The sequence below is a fragment of the Crocuta crocuta genome, unplaced genomic scaffold (genome assembly GCF_008692635.1).
Source record: "Crocuta crocuta isolate KB4526 unplaced genomic scaffold, BGI_CrCroc_1.0 scaffold140, whole genome shotgun sequence".
In the NCBI taxonomy this organism is placed as follows: domain Eukaryota; kingdom Metazoa; phylum Chordata; class Mammalia; order Carnivora; family Hyaenidae; genus Crocuta; species Crocuta crocuta.
The window spans coordinates 7375226-7396092 of record NW_027527775.1 but is presented as its reverse complement, the minus strand read 5'-3'; the positions used below and the strand labels follow the sequence as shown (position 1 = coordinate 7396092).

General features: G+C 45.8%; 1 protein-coding gene across 1 annotated transcript; it reads left to right on the top strand.

The window, feature by feature from the left end:
• Positions 1-1495: 1495 nt before the first annotated feature.
• On the top strand, positions 1496-15515 carry LOC144239380 (vitellogenin receptor Yl-like). Its single transcript, XM_077773421.1, has 13 exons — positions 1496-2046; positions 2616-2834; positions 3224-3407; positions 4408-4609; positions 4695-4859; positions 5035-5235; positions 6665-7214; positions 7630-7755; positions 8864-8974; positions 10511-10747; positions 12398-12875; positions 14544-14652; positions 15351-15515. Exons 1-13 carry the CDS (start codon positions 1830-1832, stop codon positions 15375-15377), a joined length of 2826 nt encoding a protein of 941 aa, XP_077629547.1. The 5' UTR covers positions 1496-1829; the 3' UTR covers positions 15378-15515.
• The last annotated feature ends 5352 nt before the right edge of the window (positions 15516-20867 follow it).

Genomic DNA, 20867 nt, shown 5'->3' with positions numbered 1-20867 from the left:
GGCAGAGAGAGAAGGAGACAGAATCCGAAGCAGGCTCCAGGCTCTGAGCTGTCAGCACAGAGCCCGACATGGGGCACAAATTCATGAACCACGAGATTATGACAGGAACCAAAGTTGGACACTTAACTGACTGAGCCACCCAGGCGCCCCAACCATTCTTATGTTTCTTAAATGAAGACCTTTCTTCCCGCTTTGCACCCAGGTTCAATTTTCCTAAAACTCCTTGCCCAAACTCTGGCTACTGAAAGCATTTGCCTGAGTTTTGGGGCTTTCTCTGGCTCACTGCAGAGGATACTTGAGCGTTTCCTTGTAACCCCGGCCTGGTCTCCCTCCGAGAACCCCTTCCTGGGCTCCGAATGCAGGTGTCGCTGATGGAGCCACTGTCTCCTCAGGACTGTGGCCCCCAGAAGCTTCTCTGTGGCTCCGGGCAGTGGCCCTGTGGCAGCGGAGAGCGGTGCGTGCCTGACGCGTGGCGCTGTGACGGGCAGAGAGACTGCGGGGACGGCAGTGACGAGGCCGGGTGTAAGTGCAGGGGCTGTCGCTGAGGGGAGGCGGCCTTGGGGGCACTGGTGTGAGAGGCCAGCTGGCCCGGCAAGCACGAGATGTCCATCCCCTTCCCAGAATGGAGGCGTCCAGATCGCACATCCCTGCTGTGGGCGAGGTGTCGGGGGGTTGGGGGCAGACTGTGAAAGTAGAAAGTCCTCCTCTCCAGGCCCCCCCCAGAAATGCCTAAGTTCTGAGTTCCAGTGTGGTTCCCGTGCCTGCCTCGACCTCCGCCTCGTGTGTGATGGGAAGGAGCACTGTTCCGACGGCTCCGACGAAGGCGGCCAGTGTGCGCGGTCAGCCTGCAGCCAAGCGCGGTGCTCCCACGCCTGCCACCCGTCCCCACGCGGGCCCGTGAGTTCATGCAGCTGCTGTTCCCCAGCAGCCATAGGCTGGGTTTATCGAAATGGGGCGTCTTACTCATCTGCGGCCGTCCCTGACTGCTCCTAAAACTCTAAGTGTCACAAGGCAGAGCCGCCTGATCCATCTTCTGATGTCCCCTGAGCCCTTCCCCGCTCCTGGTCAATCCTGTCAAGCTCCTTCCCTGTGTCTGTCTCCTGGAAGCTCAGCCTCCAGCCCCCAGAAACTACTGCCTGTGAGCTGTGAGCTCTGGGTGACACGTGGGACTGAGCCAGAAGTTTTGAAGGAAGTCCCTTCCATATGTATATTTGGATGTGACCTGCCCTTAAATTGAGGACAGCCACAGCCTGTGCTCTGGTCTGGCATTATTTGTTGGCTGAGCTTCATGAACTTGATCGGCTCTGATGGGCAAGTAGAAGAAAATGGTATTCTGATGTCCGATCATAGTAATGTCTCTATAGGCAGTCAGTTAAGTCTCCATGCCTCCTACCAACTCTGTTGGGGTTCCAGGGTGTCCTGGACTGAACTCGGACCCCTTTGTTAATTCAGGAACCATGTGGTGGCAGGGTATGAGGTGTGTGGCAAGGTTGATAAGACAGAGAAATGACTCTATTTAAAATGAAGTTGGTTCTGGGGCACCTGAGTGGCTCAGTTGGTTAAGCAATGGACTCTTGATTTCGGCTCTGGTCGTGATCTCACGGTTTGTGAGATCGAGCCCCATATTGGGCTCTGTGCTGACTGTGTGGAGCCTGCTTGGGATTCCCTCTCTCTGCCCCTCCCCAGCTCATATTCTCTCTCTCTCTCGAAAATAAATAAACATTAAAACAGTTTTCAGTGAAGTTGGTTCTAAGAACTTTTTTGCTTTGAGTTGTTAAATGGAGTGTATTGCCATGTGCTTTTAATACCAAGATGAGGCCTTTTCATCAATGTTATGGATCAACATCTTGATTGTTCAGGTGTGTGCTTGTGAGCAAGGTTTTGAGCTGGAGAGTGGCGGCCACGCCTGCAGGGATGTGGATGAGTGCCAGAGGCCAGGCGGCCAGCCTTGCAGTCAGACCTGTGTCAACACCGACGGCTCCTACAGCTGCACCTGTCACCCTGGCTACTCGCTGGAGCCTGATGGCCACACGTGCAAAGCAACAGGTAAACTGGAGCCCAGATGTCTCCTCTGCCCCAGATCAGGAGTGTTGAGGTTCTAAATCTTCCAGGAATACAGATGCAAATCTTCTTTCTCAAGTCCTAAATGTTCCCACCCGCTTTCTGTCTGCAGAGCAGGGCTAGCACAGTCCACACGCCCCCTTTTTACATATAGCGGTTCCGGTTGGGTCAGAGCCTGAAGGTGTCTACAGATTAGCATCCTCGTAACAGAGCCACAACTCCAGCCTCTGTAGCCACCCATCAGCCTCACCCAAAGTTAGAACGAGTGTCAAATGTCCCCACTTTGTTCCTGCCCACCTATGCCCAAATCCCTAGCTAGAAATACCGTTTTCAGTTTACGCTTATCATGCCTTTCTCCTGAGTATCTTTGAACTGTGGGTATTAGCTCAAGCTTAAGAACATGGAGGGGAGAGCTACTCACACACCAGCAGGCTCGTGTCCCAGCCCTGGCAGTGAGAAGGCGAAGACAACTTTGTTCTCTTACTCCTTAGTCTGTGCTGGGCTCAGCGATCAAACTCCTTAAGGCCAGGCTGAAAGCGGCTCTAATTTGGCAGGTACCGAACCAATCTTGCTTGTGGCAATTCAGTTCCGCCTACTCCTCTATGGCTTGAGGAGCTTGAAGGAAGATATCCTGGCAACCATGGACAAGAACGTGATGATTTCATCGATTGACTATGACTTAGTGGAGCAGAAAGTCTTCTGGACAGACCTCCGTGAAGAAAGTATTAAATGGATAAGTATGGACACCAAGAAGAAAGGGACCGTGGTGAAAGGTATGTCCCCTTGTGCAGACTACATCCTGCCCTCGTGGATTACACATAGCATGAAAAAGAAAATGAGTGGCCGTTAACATTCTCAACACTGATTCCATTAAATCTTCTTCACTAAGATCAAAGCCAGCTAATTGGCTGGAAATGGAAAGATGCGTTGTCACCCCAGAAGACAGAGGGGGCCAAACCATCAGCCAGTGGTCCTTATTTCTAATGGTCATCTTCCTCCCTGAATAGAACTTGGCAGTATTTTAAAGATTGCTTGATGGGGATGCATGTACTAGTAGGAAAATGAATGAACATGACATTCAAGTCTGATGCTTATGAGCCAACACCTAATAAAGGCTGTAATTTAACCCAGATTCACACGTTGAATGGCTTCCTCTCTTCAGGGATAAGGTCAGACTGTATAGTGGTCGACTGGATCGGGAGGAATCTGTACTGGGTGGATGGGACAGCTGGCCAGATTTTGGCAATCCAGCTGACTGCTGTTTGGAGAGGAAAATCTGAGCACACGGTTGTCCTGGATGATGACGTGACACAACCACGGGCTTTGGCTTTAGATCCCCTAAATGGGTGAGTCCCGGGGTCATGATGCCAGTGAGGCCCTTTAGGTTTGTTATTCCTCTTTAGTTCTACCTTGGTTGTGTTCACCCAACACAGAATGAGGGAGTAAAAACCTATCTGACTTGACTTTAGATCTTCTGGTGATGTGGGTCAACCATACACATAGTAATCGTAAAAGTTTCTGGCAAAAGTTGTTTATTTCAGTGAAGTGAGATATAGGAGTGCTCACTTGCTGGCCCACCTATACTTTCTTCTGCTAAAATAATCCTCCATTTAGAGGTATATTTTTTTTATGGCTTTCAATGGCAGGAGGAAGGAGAACAGAACAAGGGATAGTATTTAATTTACACTAATGTGCTTGGTATTAGTGGGGGAAATAATAGTGTGTTGGGCTTGAGTCCAGGTTATTCCATCCAGAGTCCCTTCTCTGTGGAAAGGGCCAAGAACTTAGAGACCATGTTTCCTAGCTGTAAGAGCCACACCTCCATTGGGATGGCCATGTGGGTATCAAATGTAAGAACAAGATAGAGCAAAACTTGTGATCCGAAGATGACCCATATTGGGTACCCTCTGCTTTTCCCACCCTTTCAACACCTTCAACCAGGAATCTGTTAACATGGTCCTCAGGAAACTGGCAATAGTTCCTGATGCATCTAATGGCTTTGATTGTGACTAAAAATAAGGTCCAAGGCACACATCTTCCCATAGAACTAGGCTGCTTTCTCGCCCAGAGAAGATCGTCAGGTTCCTTGGCTATTTTCCAGGCCCAGGAGCTAATGTATTCCTTGTCGTCTTCTATCACTGTTGTGATATTTTATCCCCAACTAATGACTAAACAAGCACTGCAAAATTTCCAGGGAACCTTTCTTTTACCACTTCACAGCTTTACTTAAGGAATAGACCAAGTTTGAGGGAAAAAACTAATCATTGGGCTAGAAATCACCGTTTTAAGGAATGAATCGATATTTTCTGTGAGGTAATACTTTAAAGCTGACTTTCATCTCCATAGGTTAATGTACTGGTCCGAAGTCGGAGGAGAACCTCAAATAGAACAAGCCGGGATGGATGGAAGCAGCAGAAAAGTACTTGTCGATCAAGGTCTTGGCTTGCCAACCAGCATAGCGCTTGACCAGTTGAGTTGGAAGATCTTCTGGTCTGATGAGAAATTTCACTGCATTGGCTCTGCGAATCTAGATGGTACCGGTATTACTGTAAGTGTTCCTTGGTGTTAGGCTGTATGTTATGTCTTATGCCTTGTATAAAATTCATCCAGAAATCTCATCATCACCATTTTAGATGCTGCAGCTAACACAAATCAAGAGCCCCTTTTCGGTCACTGTGTTTGAAGATGCAATCTTCTGGTCTGATACAAAGACGAGAACGGTGCAGCGCGTGAAGAAGACGACAGGCAAGACCAGGGCTGTCCTCATCAAGCGTTCTGAACAGCCTTGTGGACTCAAGGTCTACAGTGTACTCTTCCAAATTTCCCCCTCCGTCTCCCTAAAAAGGCCATATGTATGAACTTCCCAAGTACAAACTAGTGACATCCTCTGTCATGATTTAAAAGCAAGATGTATTCATGAGCTATTTGTAAGGATTCGGTGATGCATAGTGACACCTAGCTACTTTCTTCCAGATCATGCACGAAGTGCTCCAGCCCAAGTCTTCCAATCCTTGTCTGGATGCTGGATGTTCTCACTTGTGCCTTCTGAGCCCACAATCCAAGGGAAGCTGTCATTGCCCAGCTGGACTCCTGCTCGCAGATGATGGCATCACGTGTGTTCCCCTTGAGGAGTCTGCATTTCTGTTCCTTGTGCTGCCCACAGTTATCATGCAGGTACATTTCCACAGCCTTACTCACATGTCTGTGCTGGGGCCGCAGTCCATTTCAGACTGAGTAATTTGCATTCCCCATGCACAGTTATACAATAGTAGGGGTCCTTACCCTTGGAATGTTCGTTTTAAAAAAAATTTTTTAAATGTTTATTTATTTTTGAGAGAGAGAGAGAGAGAACGAACCCAAGCAGGGGAGGGGCAGAAAGAGAGAGAGGAGACACAGAATCCAAAGCAGGCTCCAGGCTCCAAGCTGTCAGAACAGACAGAGCCTCATGTGGGGCTCAAACTCATGGGCTGCGAGATCACGACCTGAGCTGAAGTTGGATGCTTAACTGACTGAGCCACCCAGGTGCCCCTAAATTTTTTATTCTTGAAGTAATCTCTGCATGTAATATGGGGTTTGAACTCACGACCCTGAGATCAAGAGTCTCATGCTCTCCCAACCAAGCCAGCCAGGCACGCCGCCCCCCGCCGCCCACCAGCCATTGGGATATTCTTCAAATACAATTGAAATTTTAGTATTCACTGTGTGCTGGGAGCTATCATGACCAAAATAAAGAGGCTATGAGATGAAGACCACTTCTTAAGAAATAGCACATCAGAACACAGGTGAGGGATCTGAGAGTGGGATTAATCCTGCTTAGTTGTCCAAGCATCTCACCGATGGTGTGGAGTGATGCTAAATACAAGCTACTTAGCTGGGTTCTAGCCTAGTGGGGGTGGGGGCCGGGGGGAGAGTACATTTTGTGAGGGAACTTTTCTTAAATCATAGGAGGTACCAACAAACAAGTCACTTCCAGCTTCTGTCCTATAGAGAGGATTTGTCACCTTCGGTACTTTACAATGACAGATGTCGGGGTGCCCGAGCGGCTCAGTTGGTTAAGTGTTGGACTCTTGATTTCGGCTCAGGTCATGATCTCATGGTTTGTAAGATCCAGCCCCATGACAGGCCTGCTTGGGAGTCTGTCTATCTCTCTCTGCCCTTTGTGTGTGCCCACATGTACTCTTTGTCTCTCTCTCAAAGAAGCTGATGAAAATGACAAATGTTGGGGTGGAAGACTGACTTCAATTTCAGTAAGATATTAACAGCGGAGCCTCATTTATAGGGGAGGACCTTTCATATGTAAGTGTATCCAGTCAACACCTTGGACACCTTAAACTTACACAAATGTCATAGGTCAATTATAGCTCAAAAGTTTACAAAATAAAGGGGAGGGCATTTAACAAAGGAGTACCTCTTTAAAACCTGTGGATTCAAGGATTTTTAAGTGCTTAAAGCTCCAGGAAGGGAGAAAAACAACTGCTATCTGTTTTCAGGAGATTAAGTTCAAACTCTCATATAGTCCAAGTACCGTGACATTAATCCAAAATCAAGATGAAGAATGTCACTAGATTCAGCTGGTGCCATCCACCTAATTTTTTCCCCACAGATTTATCTGAAAAATCTAGAAGCTTTACTAGGACAGTCAGCTTTACCAGAACATAGGATGCTTCCCTTTGCCACCGTGGACCGGCTTGCATCCCTGGACTACCTAGTCCAAGAAAAGGCTCTCTACCTTTCAGAGTTGGATAATGGTGATGTCAGGCTACTGAGGCTCAAAGAATCTGGAAAACTCTCTTGGAGGAAAATCCTATCTGTGGAGGGGACTGTGATAGACTTTGCTGTGGACTGGTTGAGCGGAAACATATATTGGATTGACAGTGAGAATCCCCACATCAACGTAGCTTCCTCCGAAGGTCAGTGTCCCACCGTCCTGTTCAGTGAAAACCTCTATCGTCCAGCCTCTGTTGTGCTCCACCCACCCTCTGCAGTCATGTGCTTTGCGGACCTGGGTTCCCAGCAGGATGGTGAGCGTGGGTCCAGCATTGAATGTGCCTCCATGGACGGCAGCGGGAGGAAGGTGCTGTGGCAGAAATCCCAGGTCCCTGAAGGCCTGACCTTTTCAGATTCCGGGACCCGAGTGTACTGGGCTGATACCGGTAAGCTATCATAACCGATGCCCTAAATGTGAGTCTGGAGGACTTTGGCCAGAGTGAAATAGTGATGTCCTGCCTCCTGGTCTTCAGCCATGACTTCGAATAGCTATTAGGTCTGAGTTTACGTATTCTGTACCACCTTCCAAACACACACAACGATTCCCCATTCTGAGTAGAAAGTAATGGGCCTCAGAATCATGCAGTTGCCCCTTCGTGAAGGAATAAAATTGAGAACTTAAATGTGCATGAGCAAACCTTGGTGTATCTCTGTTAGAGTGGGTGAAGGAGAGCTGTCCTTCACAGAAAACGCCCGGTAGATCATCTCCTTCTGGATGGGGAGGAGGACAAGACACAAAGTGCTACAAGACAGAGTATGGCTGTTTAGGCCAAGTGAACTTAACAGAGCCTCTCTTTCTAGGGCGAGGCCTCATAGAAAGTATTCAACAAGATGGCTCTCAATACAGAATAGACCGCAGAGGAATTGAGGGCCTCAACCTCTTTGCGTATGGTCAAGGCATGATGTTCTGGATGACAGTTGATGATGGTGGGTCATATTCTACATCCGATTGTCTTTATGATCTGAATTTACTCCTGGATCTTTAAAACGAATCTGCTAATGCTTAGCATTGATCTTTGAGAGGGTCTTTCTTCTGGAAGAATAGGTAAGCAACTTCCCTAATCCGTGTATGTAACAGGGATTCTATGACTCAGGGGACGCTTTTATATGAAAAATATTATTCTTTATATATGCATAGGTTTAACCCTGTTCTGCCTGAGATTTCTGGCTTTCGTTAAAAGCTCTCTGCCTTAGAGGGCTTCGTGATATGGTACAGAGAGAACTGGGCCAGGAATTGGAACCCGGTAGTGTAATTGCTGTGCTGCTCGGTAACTGTCACACCTTGCCTGTACAAGGAGGACAGCACCTGTCTCACTTGACTAAATACACAGGAAGGTACTAAGTGAATTACAGAACATTCTGTACCTCCAGGGAGTTTCTAGTATTTAAAGAGATTGTCCTAAACCACAGTGTTCTAGTATGTTGTTTCTGACGAGGGTCCAGATACGGCAACATTGGAAAACGCGATTTAAAAGCTGTCTCTTTTATAATTTCCAAATGCTGGTCCCTTGACCATCTCGGGACTGGCCGCATCACAACTGCAAAAACAAGTTGTCAGACCCTACCCCCGAGATGCTAATTTATCAGGTAGGTAGTGAGACCTCTGCTTTCTGTTGTTAGGTCCCCTGGTGACCCTTACCGCAGAAAGCCATTTTCAGAAATGTTTGAGAACAATGTTTAAAATCATTCCCTATCATTTGCATGGGCTATATGTAAATGTCTCGTGTCCTAATTTTCTATTTTGTATATCAAGATGTATATGAATGTGCTCAACGTAACTTGCACCTGACATTATTTTGGAGGAAGGCATAGAACTGTTTTTATTTATTTTGAATGTTCTTCCCAGAAACAAGACTTAGAAAAACACCTGTCCCTTCTGTAAAACTCTTGTTACTCAACTGGCATTTATGCAGATGGATGACAGTTTCCATACTGAGAAATTTCTTTTGCACAGGAAGTTGTCTTAAAATTGCTTTTCTTAAAAAAAAATTTACATTTGCTGTTCTTAATGATGCTTCACTGGCTTTTGTTTCAGCCCAAATCACTAAAGTTTGGTACAGCAAGGCAGAACTTTCTGAAAGCCGGTGGTTCCAAATAGACCAGAAGATTGTGGATTTAAAAGTTTACAGTAAACATGGTCAACAGGGTAAGCAAAGATTATGCCAACACTGAGGCCCGCTGTGTTCTCCCCTGGAGAAGATCCTCCATCCCATAATATCGCCTCAAAATAACTTTGTGTTTCCCATTAAATTATTTCTCTGGAAAATTCATTTTTTTTAATTTTTTAAAAATGTTTTATTTATTTTTGAGAGAGAGAGAGAGAGAGGCGGCGTGAGCAGGGGAGGGTCAGAGAGAGAGGGAAATACAGAATGTGAAGCAGGCTCCAGGCTCTGAGCTAGCTGTCAGCAGAGACCCTGTTGCGGGGCTCGAACCCATGAACCGTGAGATCATGACCTGGGCCGAAGTCGGATGCTCAACCGACTGAGCCACCCAGGAACCCCTCTGGCAAATTCTTATAGATTTGCATAACTCTCTTATCTTTATGCAGTTATGTGCAGTATAGTTCTGGTATATAACTAGTCCTGTTACTTATCGAGGAGGCAAAATAGTAGTAAGTCTATTGGGCTGGGGTTTGGTATACTTGTATTCTATTGTAGATGGAATTACAACTGTGGTATCATGGAAGTTGTCTTTTATCTCTGCAGTGGAACTAACCTTTTTCTACTTGTTGTCACTTATATCTACTTGTGATGTTAACTGACCCTTGGAATACCAACTTGGGGGTGCTCAGATGTTTTTCTCCAGTGTTTGGGTAGAGAAATGATGGGCTTAGTTAAAATAGTAATAGATAAAAGTCTTTCCCTAGTTGAGATTAACACCAAAATGTGAGCTCAAATAGTTAACCACATCTACCACTACCATGTATACTGAATATTTTGGTCTTAAGCAAATGCTGCCCCCTTGCTTTGCTTTGGAAAGCTAAACGTTATAAGCTAGTGCTAGTCATGCTGAAACTTCTGAAGGCTTTCCGGAAGGGAGACGTTTTTTAGAATTCTTCAGTGTGATTAATGGCCACCCAATTGATGATAATCTGTGGCTTAGTTCTGAGAAGCAGAAGGAGGGTCCCTGTCACTCCTGAGGCAAGTTTTATCTGCACTGTATACATACCTAGTCTACCATTTCTGGACTAGCTCAAAACAAAACCTTACTAGAAGTTAAAGATTAAGATCTAAGCCTTGCAGAACTATGATCAGCTATAAACGGCTGACTTCTACTCAGAATCTTACAGAGGGAGCATAGACACCAAGTCTTCATGTTCTCACTAAAATAGAGCTTTATTTCTAAGGCCCTTCTAGTGTTAATGGCAGGTGCTTGCTGTGAGGGGAAAAGGAGAACTCACAAGGGGGGCTTGGATGGGCCAGAGTTAAGCTCATTTTTTCTTAAGCTGGTCACTTGTCTGAACTCTTAGCCTTCTGAAAGTATCTGTATCCATGAAGAAGAATCACCAATCACTCAGCACGTGGTTGACCAAAAGGAGTTAAACTGAACAGCTATCTACTCTGGAAAAAAACATCTGGGTCCTGTAACGCTGATAGTCTATTTGTAGAATGTTGGCAGAAGACTCTTCTGAAACCATCTAAATCAATGTTTTTTTGTGGGGGTGGGGGGGGGGGATCCACAGGTAATAACAGCTGCTCAAAAGACAATGGAGGGTGCAGCCATATCTGTCTGCCAAACCCCGAAGGACGGACTTGTAAATGTCCCAGTGGGTACTACTTGGCTAACACAAGCAGATGTAGTGAAGCCGTCCTGTGCTCTGAGCCATCACAATCCTGTAAGGATGGTCAGAAGTGCGTTTCCATGGAGCAAGTTTGTGATGGCCATGCCGACTGTCTGGATGGATCTGATGAAATGGGCTGTGAGTAATTCCTATCCAGGACCCCACTGTTCATCACCATACATGACATACTTTTAATATTTAACAAAATAATTCTTAATATCTCAATATAATTCTTAACCTCTAATTCTGTAGTATGCCTCAAGCTTTTATCTTCTAGACCATACCCTTGTTATTACGGGCACTTTTAACCTGAACAACATAAAACTTCTGTGGGCAATTGGGTATAGATGATGTAGACCCCTTCTGGAAAGCTAATGGGTCCTCCCATTTGGTTTTAGAACAGGCGGTATGGTAGCTGCAAAGGGCTTGACAGTTTGTATGTTGTCTGAAAGAACACTCTTTCAACCTAGATTTGATTCTGTCCATTTAAATTAATCACACAGTGAGCATAGCCCAGGAGGAGGAGGTTGGGCAAACGATTCGACCTGTCTTAGTTCGGCTCCCCTTTTTCAATGTGGAAATAGCACAGTCTAATTCTACGGCAGTCACTATCCTCAAATTCTACAGCTTTGGCTCCAGTGGTATTCAAGGCATGTGAGTTGTAGAATTGACGAAACGGTGGGCTCAGTACTGAAACTCACCATAACTAATAAGAAAACAAACTGGAAAAACAATCTCACAGCAAACAGTTCTTAGTGACTTCTCCATTTAGAGCTTCGTCTTCCTAAAAGCTGACTAGTTGGAATACTACTTATTACCCCTAATTAATTAATCTGAAATTGGAAAGTTAATAGGTTTTGACTCCCGGAGTTGATTCTGTGGTCTAGTGAATGAGAGTGAATGAAAGCCTCCTGTTACAGGGACTCGAGCACACACATCAATGAGTGAGACATATATCGGATTCACCGTCTGGTTTTAAAACTAAACTGGAAACCTAACATCCCCTCACCTATCTCCCCTCCTGATGACTAAGAGTTGGCTCTACTCCTCAATCAGTATTTCACTCTGACTTTCACATGAAGCTCATTCAGAGAGGATGGAGCTAGACTGGCTTCCTCTGGACAAACCCAACTGCCAAAGACCCTAAACTGCCTAAGACACAGCCGAAGGCAGAGGCAGCAGGTGGTTTTACTGCGAACACTGCCGTCTTCCCTCCCAGTAGTTTGGTCAGGTAGTTTGGTGTGGAATAATGCTTGTGCCGACAAGGATGGAGAACATGGCAAAATATCTTAAACGCAAACCCAAGTTTCAGATTGTTGGTAAGAAGCACCCTGTTGCCCACTCCCTCGTGCCCACCAGGGCCACCAAGTCCGGTCCAATATTTGCAGCTTGTAGATCTTGCTAAGCCAACAGTTTACGTGGACTCAAAAAAAAAAAAAATCCTATTTACTGATAAACTTACATATTAAAAATCTTTCTAGAGATTTACCACTTAGATCCACCATACTATTCCTTATAGAATAAAAATTTTTGTAACTGAGGAAGTCTACCTTGGCTAAAACTGGGCATCGTTTATAGAATGATCTAGAGACTGGTCCTGAAACCAAACATTTTAAGTGCCTTACTGTATGCATTTTTTGGTATGTTTTTAGTTTTATCGTTTGTCCAATGGTAATGTTGATGAAAGATCAGACTTCTCTGGTTAAGTCTTCTAGAATTCTTGTTCTTCTGAAATAGTTCTAACTGACACATGTGTGTATATACCCACACTCCCACCTGTTTTTGTAGGTACCTCTCCAGATAAAAACCATTCAACACCAACATCGAAAAATGCAGGGGCTGGAAAACGGTGGACTCCAAAGGCTGCCCCACCTCTCCAAGCTACTGGGTCTACCAAGGCTAGGTCTCCGGGGCCAGAAGGGATGAATTACCCTCTCAGAAAAACAGTGCTCCCTCCAGTCGTTGCTAGTGAAAGCAAGACCTCAGAGACCAAGCGAAAAGGCGAGCCTGTTCAGCCCAAGGACTCCCAGAGGGCAAAACATCTGCCCTGTGGCACCGACTTCTGTAACGGGCGGGGAATCTGCACGGTGGTAGGAGAGCTGAGAAAGTGCAGCTGTCTGATGGAATACGGTGGAGAGTTCTGTGAAGAGCCGGCACGTGGACCCACCCCCGGCCACATCGCCCTCAGCGTAACCATTGCCTTTTCAGTTGTCCTGGTAGCTCTGGGAGCATTTGTCTATTTCAGAAGAGAACACAAATTAAAAAGGTGAGTAGCTATTAATGTCCTCACGGGAGAGTTATTCCCAACACGGCTTATAAAGTAAGATTAATGATGTTGGAGCTATGACTCCACCCTAGAAGCTTGTCCTCTGAGGAAGGATTTGGGTGATGGAGCAGCCCTCGCCTGTTAGATAACCTACAGAAAAATCACAGAGGCCATGTCTTTGAGTGAGACCTGGGGCAAATGACACCATAAGGGATAGGAGGCATCAGTGCAGGTAAGATCGCCCTCAACAGCAATTAGTGGCATCATAATCTCAGGGATGAAGTGATGGGATTCTTTACCAATGAGGCAGAATTAGTGCCAATGATTATTTGGAGGAAAATTCAGAGGTGTGTTAGTTTGCCAGGGCTGTTCTAACCAATCCCACAGACCGAGTGTCTTAATAGATTTACTTTCTTAGTTCTGGAGACTGCAAGTGTGAGATCCATGTGTCTGTGGGGTTGGTTTCTCCTTGAATTATAGATGCAGACTGCAACCTGTGTCTTCACATGGCCTTCCCTCTGTATGAGTCTGTGTCCTAATCTCTTCTTATCAGGACACTAGTCATATTGGATTGGGACCCAAACTAATGACCTCATTTGAACATAATTACCTTTTTAAAGACTCTCTCACCCTGAGGTACTTGAGGATTAGGACTTCAACATTTGAATTTGGACGGGACTCAACTCGGCCCATAACAGGAGGTGAAATCAACTCTGGAAAGATATAAAGCAAACAAAAACTATTTTCTAAGAACAAGAGAGTCACGGGATTAAAGAAACAAATGAGGATAATAAAATGCTGGCACAGAGTAGGAAGGATGATGAAATTGGCTTTGGTATAGGAAGTTCTAGAAACTGAAGAAACTGATTAGGTTACACATACTGGGCTGAGACATTAAGCAGCCTGTGTATCAAGAAATATGGAGAGAAGGGAAGTTTTAAAAGTTATGTTTCTATCCAGCGCTCACATACTGAAGAGAAGGCCAGGAGAAATGATGTATCTTTGCCCAAGGTAGCACTGGTTAATAGCTTACTGATGTTAAAACAGACTGAAATTCTACCCTTGGGGTACTGATGGTCACCTCAGGTGTTTCTACCACATTAAATGGCCTTTTAAAGTTTATTTAAAATGTTTATTTAACATTTTATTTAATATTCATTTTTGAGAGGGAGAGAGCAAGCATGAGTGAGCAGGAGTCGGAGAGGGGCAGCGCGAGAAAGAGACACAGAATCTGAAGCAGGCTCCAGGCTCTGAGCCGTCAGCACGGAGCTCACTGCAGGGCCCCAGGGCCTTGAACCCATGAACCCTGAGATCATGACCCGAGTCAAAGTTGGACCCTTAACCGACTGAGCTCTCCAGGTGCTCCATTAATCCGCTTTCTTAACTCACCTATGTCCGATCTCTCATTGACCCCAGTTAGCTAGTTTCCCCCAGTTGAGAAGATGTATTATTTTGGAAATGAAGTGAATACCTATTAACAAATCGTAATTGACTCAAGTATTGTCCATTCTAGGTCATTTGATTCATTCAAAAGAAAAAAGAGAACATCATTCCCATAACGATAGCATTTGATAGGGGTTGAGTTGACCTTTCTAACCATACCGATCCCAGATCCCAGCTTCAGTCTCAAGGTATAACTCTGATGACTCGGTTTCTTTGATTTTTTAGAAATAATGCAGCAGCATCAAGAAATCTGAGCCGCCGTAAGGAAAATGGCCAAGAAGAGGAGAATCTAATGAATAGTGAGACTTTTGTCAATGAAGCCTATGATGAGCAGGTATGGCTGGGAAGTGTCTTTGAGGAAAACAGATTGTGGGATACAGTGAAAGGAGTTCCCTTTTGAAAAATCCCAGCTGGGCAAAAGTCAGCAGAGTTAAGTTACAGAGCTCTTTGTAATTGGTGAACGATGCCATTATGTGTGTCAAATGGATGTCCAGTCACTTGTTTATCTTTAGACTCTGTTCAATCTCTACTTCAAACCGAAGTGAAATGTGCCTAAAATCATGATCAAGGCATTTAGCTTTGGGTGAACTTCCATGGGGCTCAGTTGTATGGTGGGACAGGGGGGTCATCAGGGCTAGCTGGAGTTATCCCTAAAATGTACATCCCTCTGTGATCTCTGCTGACATCTTGGTTGCTCAACCATCTCTGTGTTTTGCTTTGTTTTAACATAGTGTGTATTTAGGGGTGCCTGGCTGGCTCAGTCAGCGTAACATGTGACTCCTGATCTCAAGGTCATGAGTTCAAGCCCCACATTGGGTGTAGAACTTACTTAAAAATAATTCATTAAAAATATATTATTAAGGGACACCTGGCTGGCTCAGTCGGTGGAGCATGTGACTCTTGACCTCGGGGATGTGAGTTTGACACATTGGGTGCAGAGATTACTTAAAAATAAAATGTTAACCCCCTCACCTCCCCCCACAAAACTATTGCAGTGGGCATTCTTTTAACTTCAAGTCTCTTTTCCAACAGGAACTGTTAACGTTACAAACTGACTAACCTGATAAAAAAGGAGCTGAAACATCTCAATAAAAATGGTTTATACATCGTACTGTGTGCTGTTTTAACGTCTGCAACTTACTGTAACTGTGTGCTAAAATGGTAACTTATTAAAATAACTGCTTTTTAAAATTGGAAGAGTTCATCCGGTTCTCTTAGTGGGTGTTGGCAGACTGCTCAGCGGGGAGGGTGGCCATGAGTATGAGCCCCAAGTAATTTAGGTTATGGTTTGTTCACAGAAACTTTCTAACCCCAGTGTGCCTGGCCCAGTGCTAGTCAGAGGTTCTGAATTTGAATCTTTGCTCTGTCACTAACTTTGAGGTGTAGTTAATTGCTCTGAACTGGTTTCTCAGTCTTGCAAAAGAAAATGATCTCTCTTGAATCTTAACCTTTCAGGTAAAGGTCAAGTTTCTGTAGTGTAGCAAGTGTTCAAGTATTCGTTCTTTATCACTCTCTCTGATACTTGCAAGGTTAGTATTTGCTTTTGTTGAAAATTTATAAAAACAGTGTTGCTTTTAATGCTCTCATTTGATTCTAGAACCAAGTACAGTCGACTCTTGAACGACACACCTTTGAACTGCATGTGTCCACTTATGTGCAGATTTTTCAATAAGTACAATATCGTGAATGTGTTTTCTCTTACGATGTTCTTAGTAACACTTTCTTTTCTCTAGCTTATTTTATTGTCAGGATACAGCATAAGACATAACATACAAAATATGTTAATTGACTGTTATGGGTAAGGCTTCTGATCAACAGGAGGCTGCTAAGTTTTGAGGGAGTCCAGTTATATGTGGACTGTCTACTGCAGGGGGTGGACGCCCCAACATCTGTTTGCTCACAGATCAACTGTACAGGTGAATCTACTTTACGGATGTAGAAACTCAGCCAAACAATTTGTCCAAGACTTCTTGAAGTAAAGTGGGTAGACACTCGGGGCCTCAACACAGAGTAGCAGGTGGGGACCAGGATGCATCTCAAGGAGCTAGCTCTTGCCTGCCAGGGAAACATGTAAATGCTATCTAGATCCCAAAGTCTCTTGCCTTCCAGGTGACCTCTTCCTTCACACTCATGTAAGGAATCAAGGACACTGGATCAGTGATGGGAGACAGGGAACTGGAGTATTATCTAAAACTCAGTAGCAACCTTGGGCCAATCACTTAATCATGAAGCTGTTTCCTCAGTGATAACAAGAGGATTAACAGAACCTATCTCAGGCCAATCAAGCATCGCATGAAAATACAAAAATGCCTGTACACTTGAGACTGAGAACATATTTATTTCGTTTAGTTTCTTGCAGAATGAGTTTGTACAGGCTTCCAAGCAGAAAGAGCAGTCTTAGGCTTATTACTGTGAGTATGGTACATAAAAGAAACTGTGCTTTGCAGTCAAGTATAAAAATTCCCTGAAATACTTGACCAAATAAACAACCGCTGTGGGCTCCGCCTTTCCTGGTCCTGGGAGACACACAGAGCCGCATCATGTTGATCAGGCACTTAGCTGTAGTTGACAAAAACCATTTCAGCACCAAAGTGTCTGAGACCCCTCTCATCCACAGAGGGAAGCTTAGGTTTCTCTTGCTACCTCACCCAAGAACCATCTCACTGCCAAGTTGGCCCTTGGCAAGGCTCTGCCTCTCTACGTGTGCAAACGTGAGTAAATATGACACATGAGAATCTGGCTTGAAACCAAGCACAAATGACCTAGAGCAGGATTAACACTTTGTCTGGACACACTTCAGCCGTCGCCTTCATCTCCTTTGGACCTTCAGCCTCCATGGGACTTCCAAGCTTGTGTTCTGGCCAGCTCTGTCTACTTCCCACTTCTCCAAGCTGTCTGCTAGAATGTTACTTCCGCCCCCACCTTCTAATCTGAAGGCCTCACTTCCGGGTTAGCCCCCAGACACTACCGCCATTTCCTCTTCTTGGGGAAAAGCATTGCTGACTACAGCCAAATCTGTGTGTCCGTGTATGCACCCCTTCTCTCCACCTTCTGCCCCGGCTTAGTTATGTCTTTTTCTAAGTACTATTCCACTCAAATCTAATTTAACACATCCTGTTATGCTTTCCCTATTCAAGAATTTACAAAACACATCTGAATGTCCTTTCCACCGGAAAGACTTAAGTACAATTTTGTTTTAATATTTTGATGTTTATTTCTGAGAGACAAGAGTGTGAGCGGGGGAGGGGTGAGAGAGGGAGACACAGCATCGGAAGCAGGCTCCAGGCTCTGAGCTGTCAGCACAGAGTCCGACCCCGGGCTCAAACCCACAAACTGCGAGATCATGACATGAGCCAAAGTCGGAGGCTTACCCGACTGAGCCACCCAGGTGCCCCTTAAATATAAATGTTAAGTACCCATTCACAAAGTGAACAATTCCTAACCATCCCTATCCCCCAAAATGGCTTTTAAATATCAGTTTCATAATTGTACCTGTTTGGAGCAATGGCATGTTAACTCTAAGAGCCTTCTTTTGTGATGATCTCTACAGTAGGTGTTAATTTCTTAATTTTTCTCGACCTAAAGTGATGGAGCAGTAAACCCCGTGGCAGATGCAAAATTTGAATTTCCTTATGAAAATTCAACATCTATAATCTGGTGGGAGGTTTGGGTTTTCTTCTGGAGACACAAGGAGCTTTACAAAAGTTAATTGGTTCCTGCTTTAGATTCAAAGAGCCCTATGCAAAACTTGACCTTTTATCTTTATAGTGAGCAATTAAGTTAAACCCTATATACTCACTCTCTTTAGGAAATAAATGGGGGATCATTGATAATGGGAGGGATGCACCAAGTTCCTACTAGTTTAACTGCTGAAAGGCTTCCGAAATTTCTAGAAACCAAGAACTAGACCATGGAGTTTGTTGCCATCAGGCCAGTTCCTAAATTTACAGGTCAATGAGCTTCCTCAGCTCTCACTATTCACTTAGTTTTCTCCTCTTCACCGCATCGAATTCTTCCCCTTCACTCTCAAGATACTAAATGTAGAAAGGCCCCCTGATCACATCTAATCCAGTCTTCTGTTGTACAGACAAGAGAGCTGAAGTCCAGCAAGGGCAGGGCTTATGCTATTAGGAAGTGTATCCCACCCCCCAATCCTAGTAAATTGCAGGGACCCTCAGCCCTGTGATGAGTGGCATCTCTTTGGGGCACTGACATGATGGGGAACCAAGGTGGTTGTGGGAAAGCGGTGGCGGCTGCGTTGAATGGCAGAGGTGCTCCTTGCCTGTGAGTTGCCCACCCCCCCCACCCCCGGGCCCTGCCCAGCTCCCCCCATCCCTGTCGGGATCTCATGCTGGTCTATGAATGTGGCTGTGATGAGGGAGCATAAGCAAGCTGAGGGCCAAGCACAAGCTAGCACACCTGCTCCCTCCCATCAATTTAGAGGTAAAACAGGGAAGTACGCCAAGAAAATGACACACTTGAACACGTGTCATGATGCGTTCAAACAGGACACCTTGAAGCTGATGGGAGAAAGCTTCATTTCGGGTGTGACGGGTCAGGGGGAAGTAACATGGGAAAACGCAGGCCTTGACCAAACCTTGGGATTTAAGCAAAGAGTGGATGACACATAAGGAACATCCCGAGGCTTTTAAGGATTTGATTGTAAGGTCTTCAATTTAAGAAGGTGGGATTGAAGATATGGGGGTGAGACCCATCACATCTGGGGACGGGATGTGATTCGAATTTCTCTCTCAGCCTACTGCATTGTGGGCTGTCTATATCCACCAACATCCACCAACAGAACAGGATGCTCCTCACTAGTTAGTCACAAATCCAACTGTTTGTATTTGATTCTGATCACGTTCTGTGAGTGCAGAGCCCGACGTGGGGCTCGAACTCACGAAACATGAGTTCTTGATTTGAGCTGAAAGCAAGAGTCAGCCGCTGAACCCACTGAGCCACCCAGCACCCCTTGATTCTGACAACGTTCTGTGAACAGAAGGCTGAGTTTGTTCCAGACTGTATTCCCTCCTAGAGAAGCGATTAGCCCGACAACGGGGAGAGGGCAGGATTTCCCAAGCCTTGCTCAGAGGTACCTCCAGCTTCTTCCTGTCCCTGGCAGATTATTCCAGAAGGAGATGGAAGCAAACCACCCTGGTGCCCGGACTGCTGCTCCATCACTGTTCTCTGAGCCTGCAATGCTCCCCTCTCCCGTCTTTCCATTCTCTGTTCAAGCATCACCCCCTTCCCAGCCACCTTTCCTAAAACCCTACCCTCATTTCTCCCCAAGCCCTTGGCTCTGGCCTGTTATTCTTCATTTTCCTTGCACACAGCTCTCCTGCCAGAGTGTGTAAGTTCCACAACGGCAGAGCCTGGGACGGTTGTTTTCCAAAGTGTCCACAAATGTGCCGACAGAATGACAGGCATCCCCGAATCTATTGAGTTGGACGATCTGCGCAGGGAAGAGGAAGGTGGTTTGCGGAGCTTCGCTGACCGCCCCTCCTACAGCCTCCGCAAGCGCTCGACAGCTTGTGCGTGTGCTGCAAACCTCGCCTCTCCTTAGCGAGGACATGCTTCTGGCTCCGAGCCCACTGGAGAACAGGAAGAGCGGTGGGCCTGCCTGTGCGGCGTCCGCTCCACTTCACAGATCCCTCGCCCTCCAGGCATAACTCGAGTAGCCTGGAGAAGACTTGGCCCATTAACTGGGGACACATCCTTTGTATGTGAGTGGGATTATTGCGAACAAGCTGTGTTGGCACATGATGGGGGGAGGGCTTGAGGCAGAGCGGCTGTGCTGTTCCCCATCAGTGTCTTCCCTGCAGGGAGATTGCCTGGCTCATCCATAGGAAGTTTAGGAGAAGTTCATGCCCACAACAGCCACTCCTGAGGCTCCAGCCTGGTCCAGCGGCTTGAGTGTCAAAGCCATTGTCTGTGCACAGAATGACCCGTGTGCCCAACAGATCCCAGCCTGATGCGGGAATGCCTTTCCAGGCTGTCTTGAATATTTTTATAGCAAAAGCCAGTTTGCTTTTTTTTTTTTTTTAAGGGAGTTTTGGTTTCATTTCTGTTGCTAGGGCAAAAACGGAGCTCTAATTCTTGACAACAAAGTCTTAATCAGCAGAGGGGAACTGTTTTGAATATTAGCCACAGGAGAATAACTGGGCAGGGAGGAAAAGTAAAAACATACAAAAGGCTAGTTTTGTTTCCACCCGGGCTTCCCTAAGAAATAGTTGGAATTATTACGCAGGCAGGATTCAGTGAGTTCAATACTTGCTAGAAACCCAGCGTCTTTAAGGTTTGTTGTCTGCTGGGTCCTGATTTCCCAGGCCCCGAATCCCTGCCTTTTGAGGTGTCAGCTGAGAAAGCAGTGTTGCCTTTTCTCTACCTGGCTCTGTTCCCTGGAGCAAGTGCCCTGGGTCTCCTAGGGGGCAGGCTCCCAAAGGTCTGATTCTGTGCCGCCAGTTGGGACTGACTGCAATTTGAGCGGGGCATAGTCCCAAAGAAAGAAAGCCTTTGCAGCCCTGAGTGCGGGCCTGCCTCCGACCATCA

What these genes read in the sequence shown, in the direction of transcription:
- LOC144239380 (XM_077773421.1), top strand. Translation starts at nt 1,830, where the DNA reads ATGTTATGGATCAACATCTTGATTGTTCAGGTGTGTGCTTGTGAGCAA. An exon ending in AGTGTACTGGGCTGATACCG is followed by an intron (nt 7,215 to 7,629) that starts GTAAGCTATCAT and finishes CTCTCTTTCTAG; the next exon opens with GGCGAGGCCTCATAGAAAGT. An exon ending in CTGGATGACAGTTGATGATG is followed by an intron (nt 7,756 to 8,863) that starts GTGGGTCATATT and finishes CTTTTGTTTCAG; the next exon opens with CCCAAATCACTAAAGTTTGG.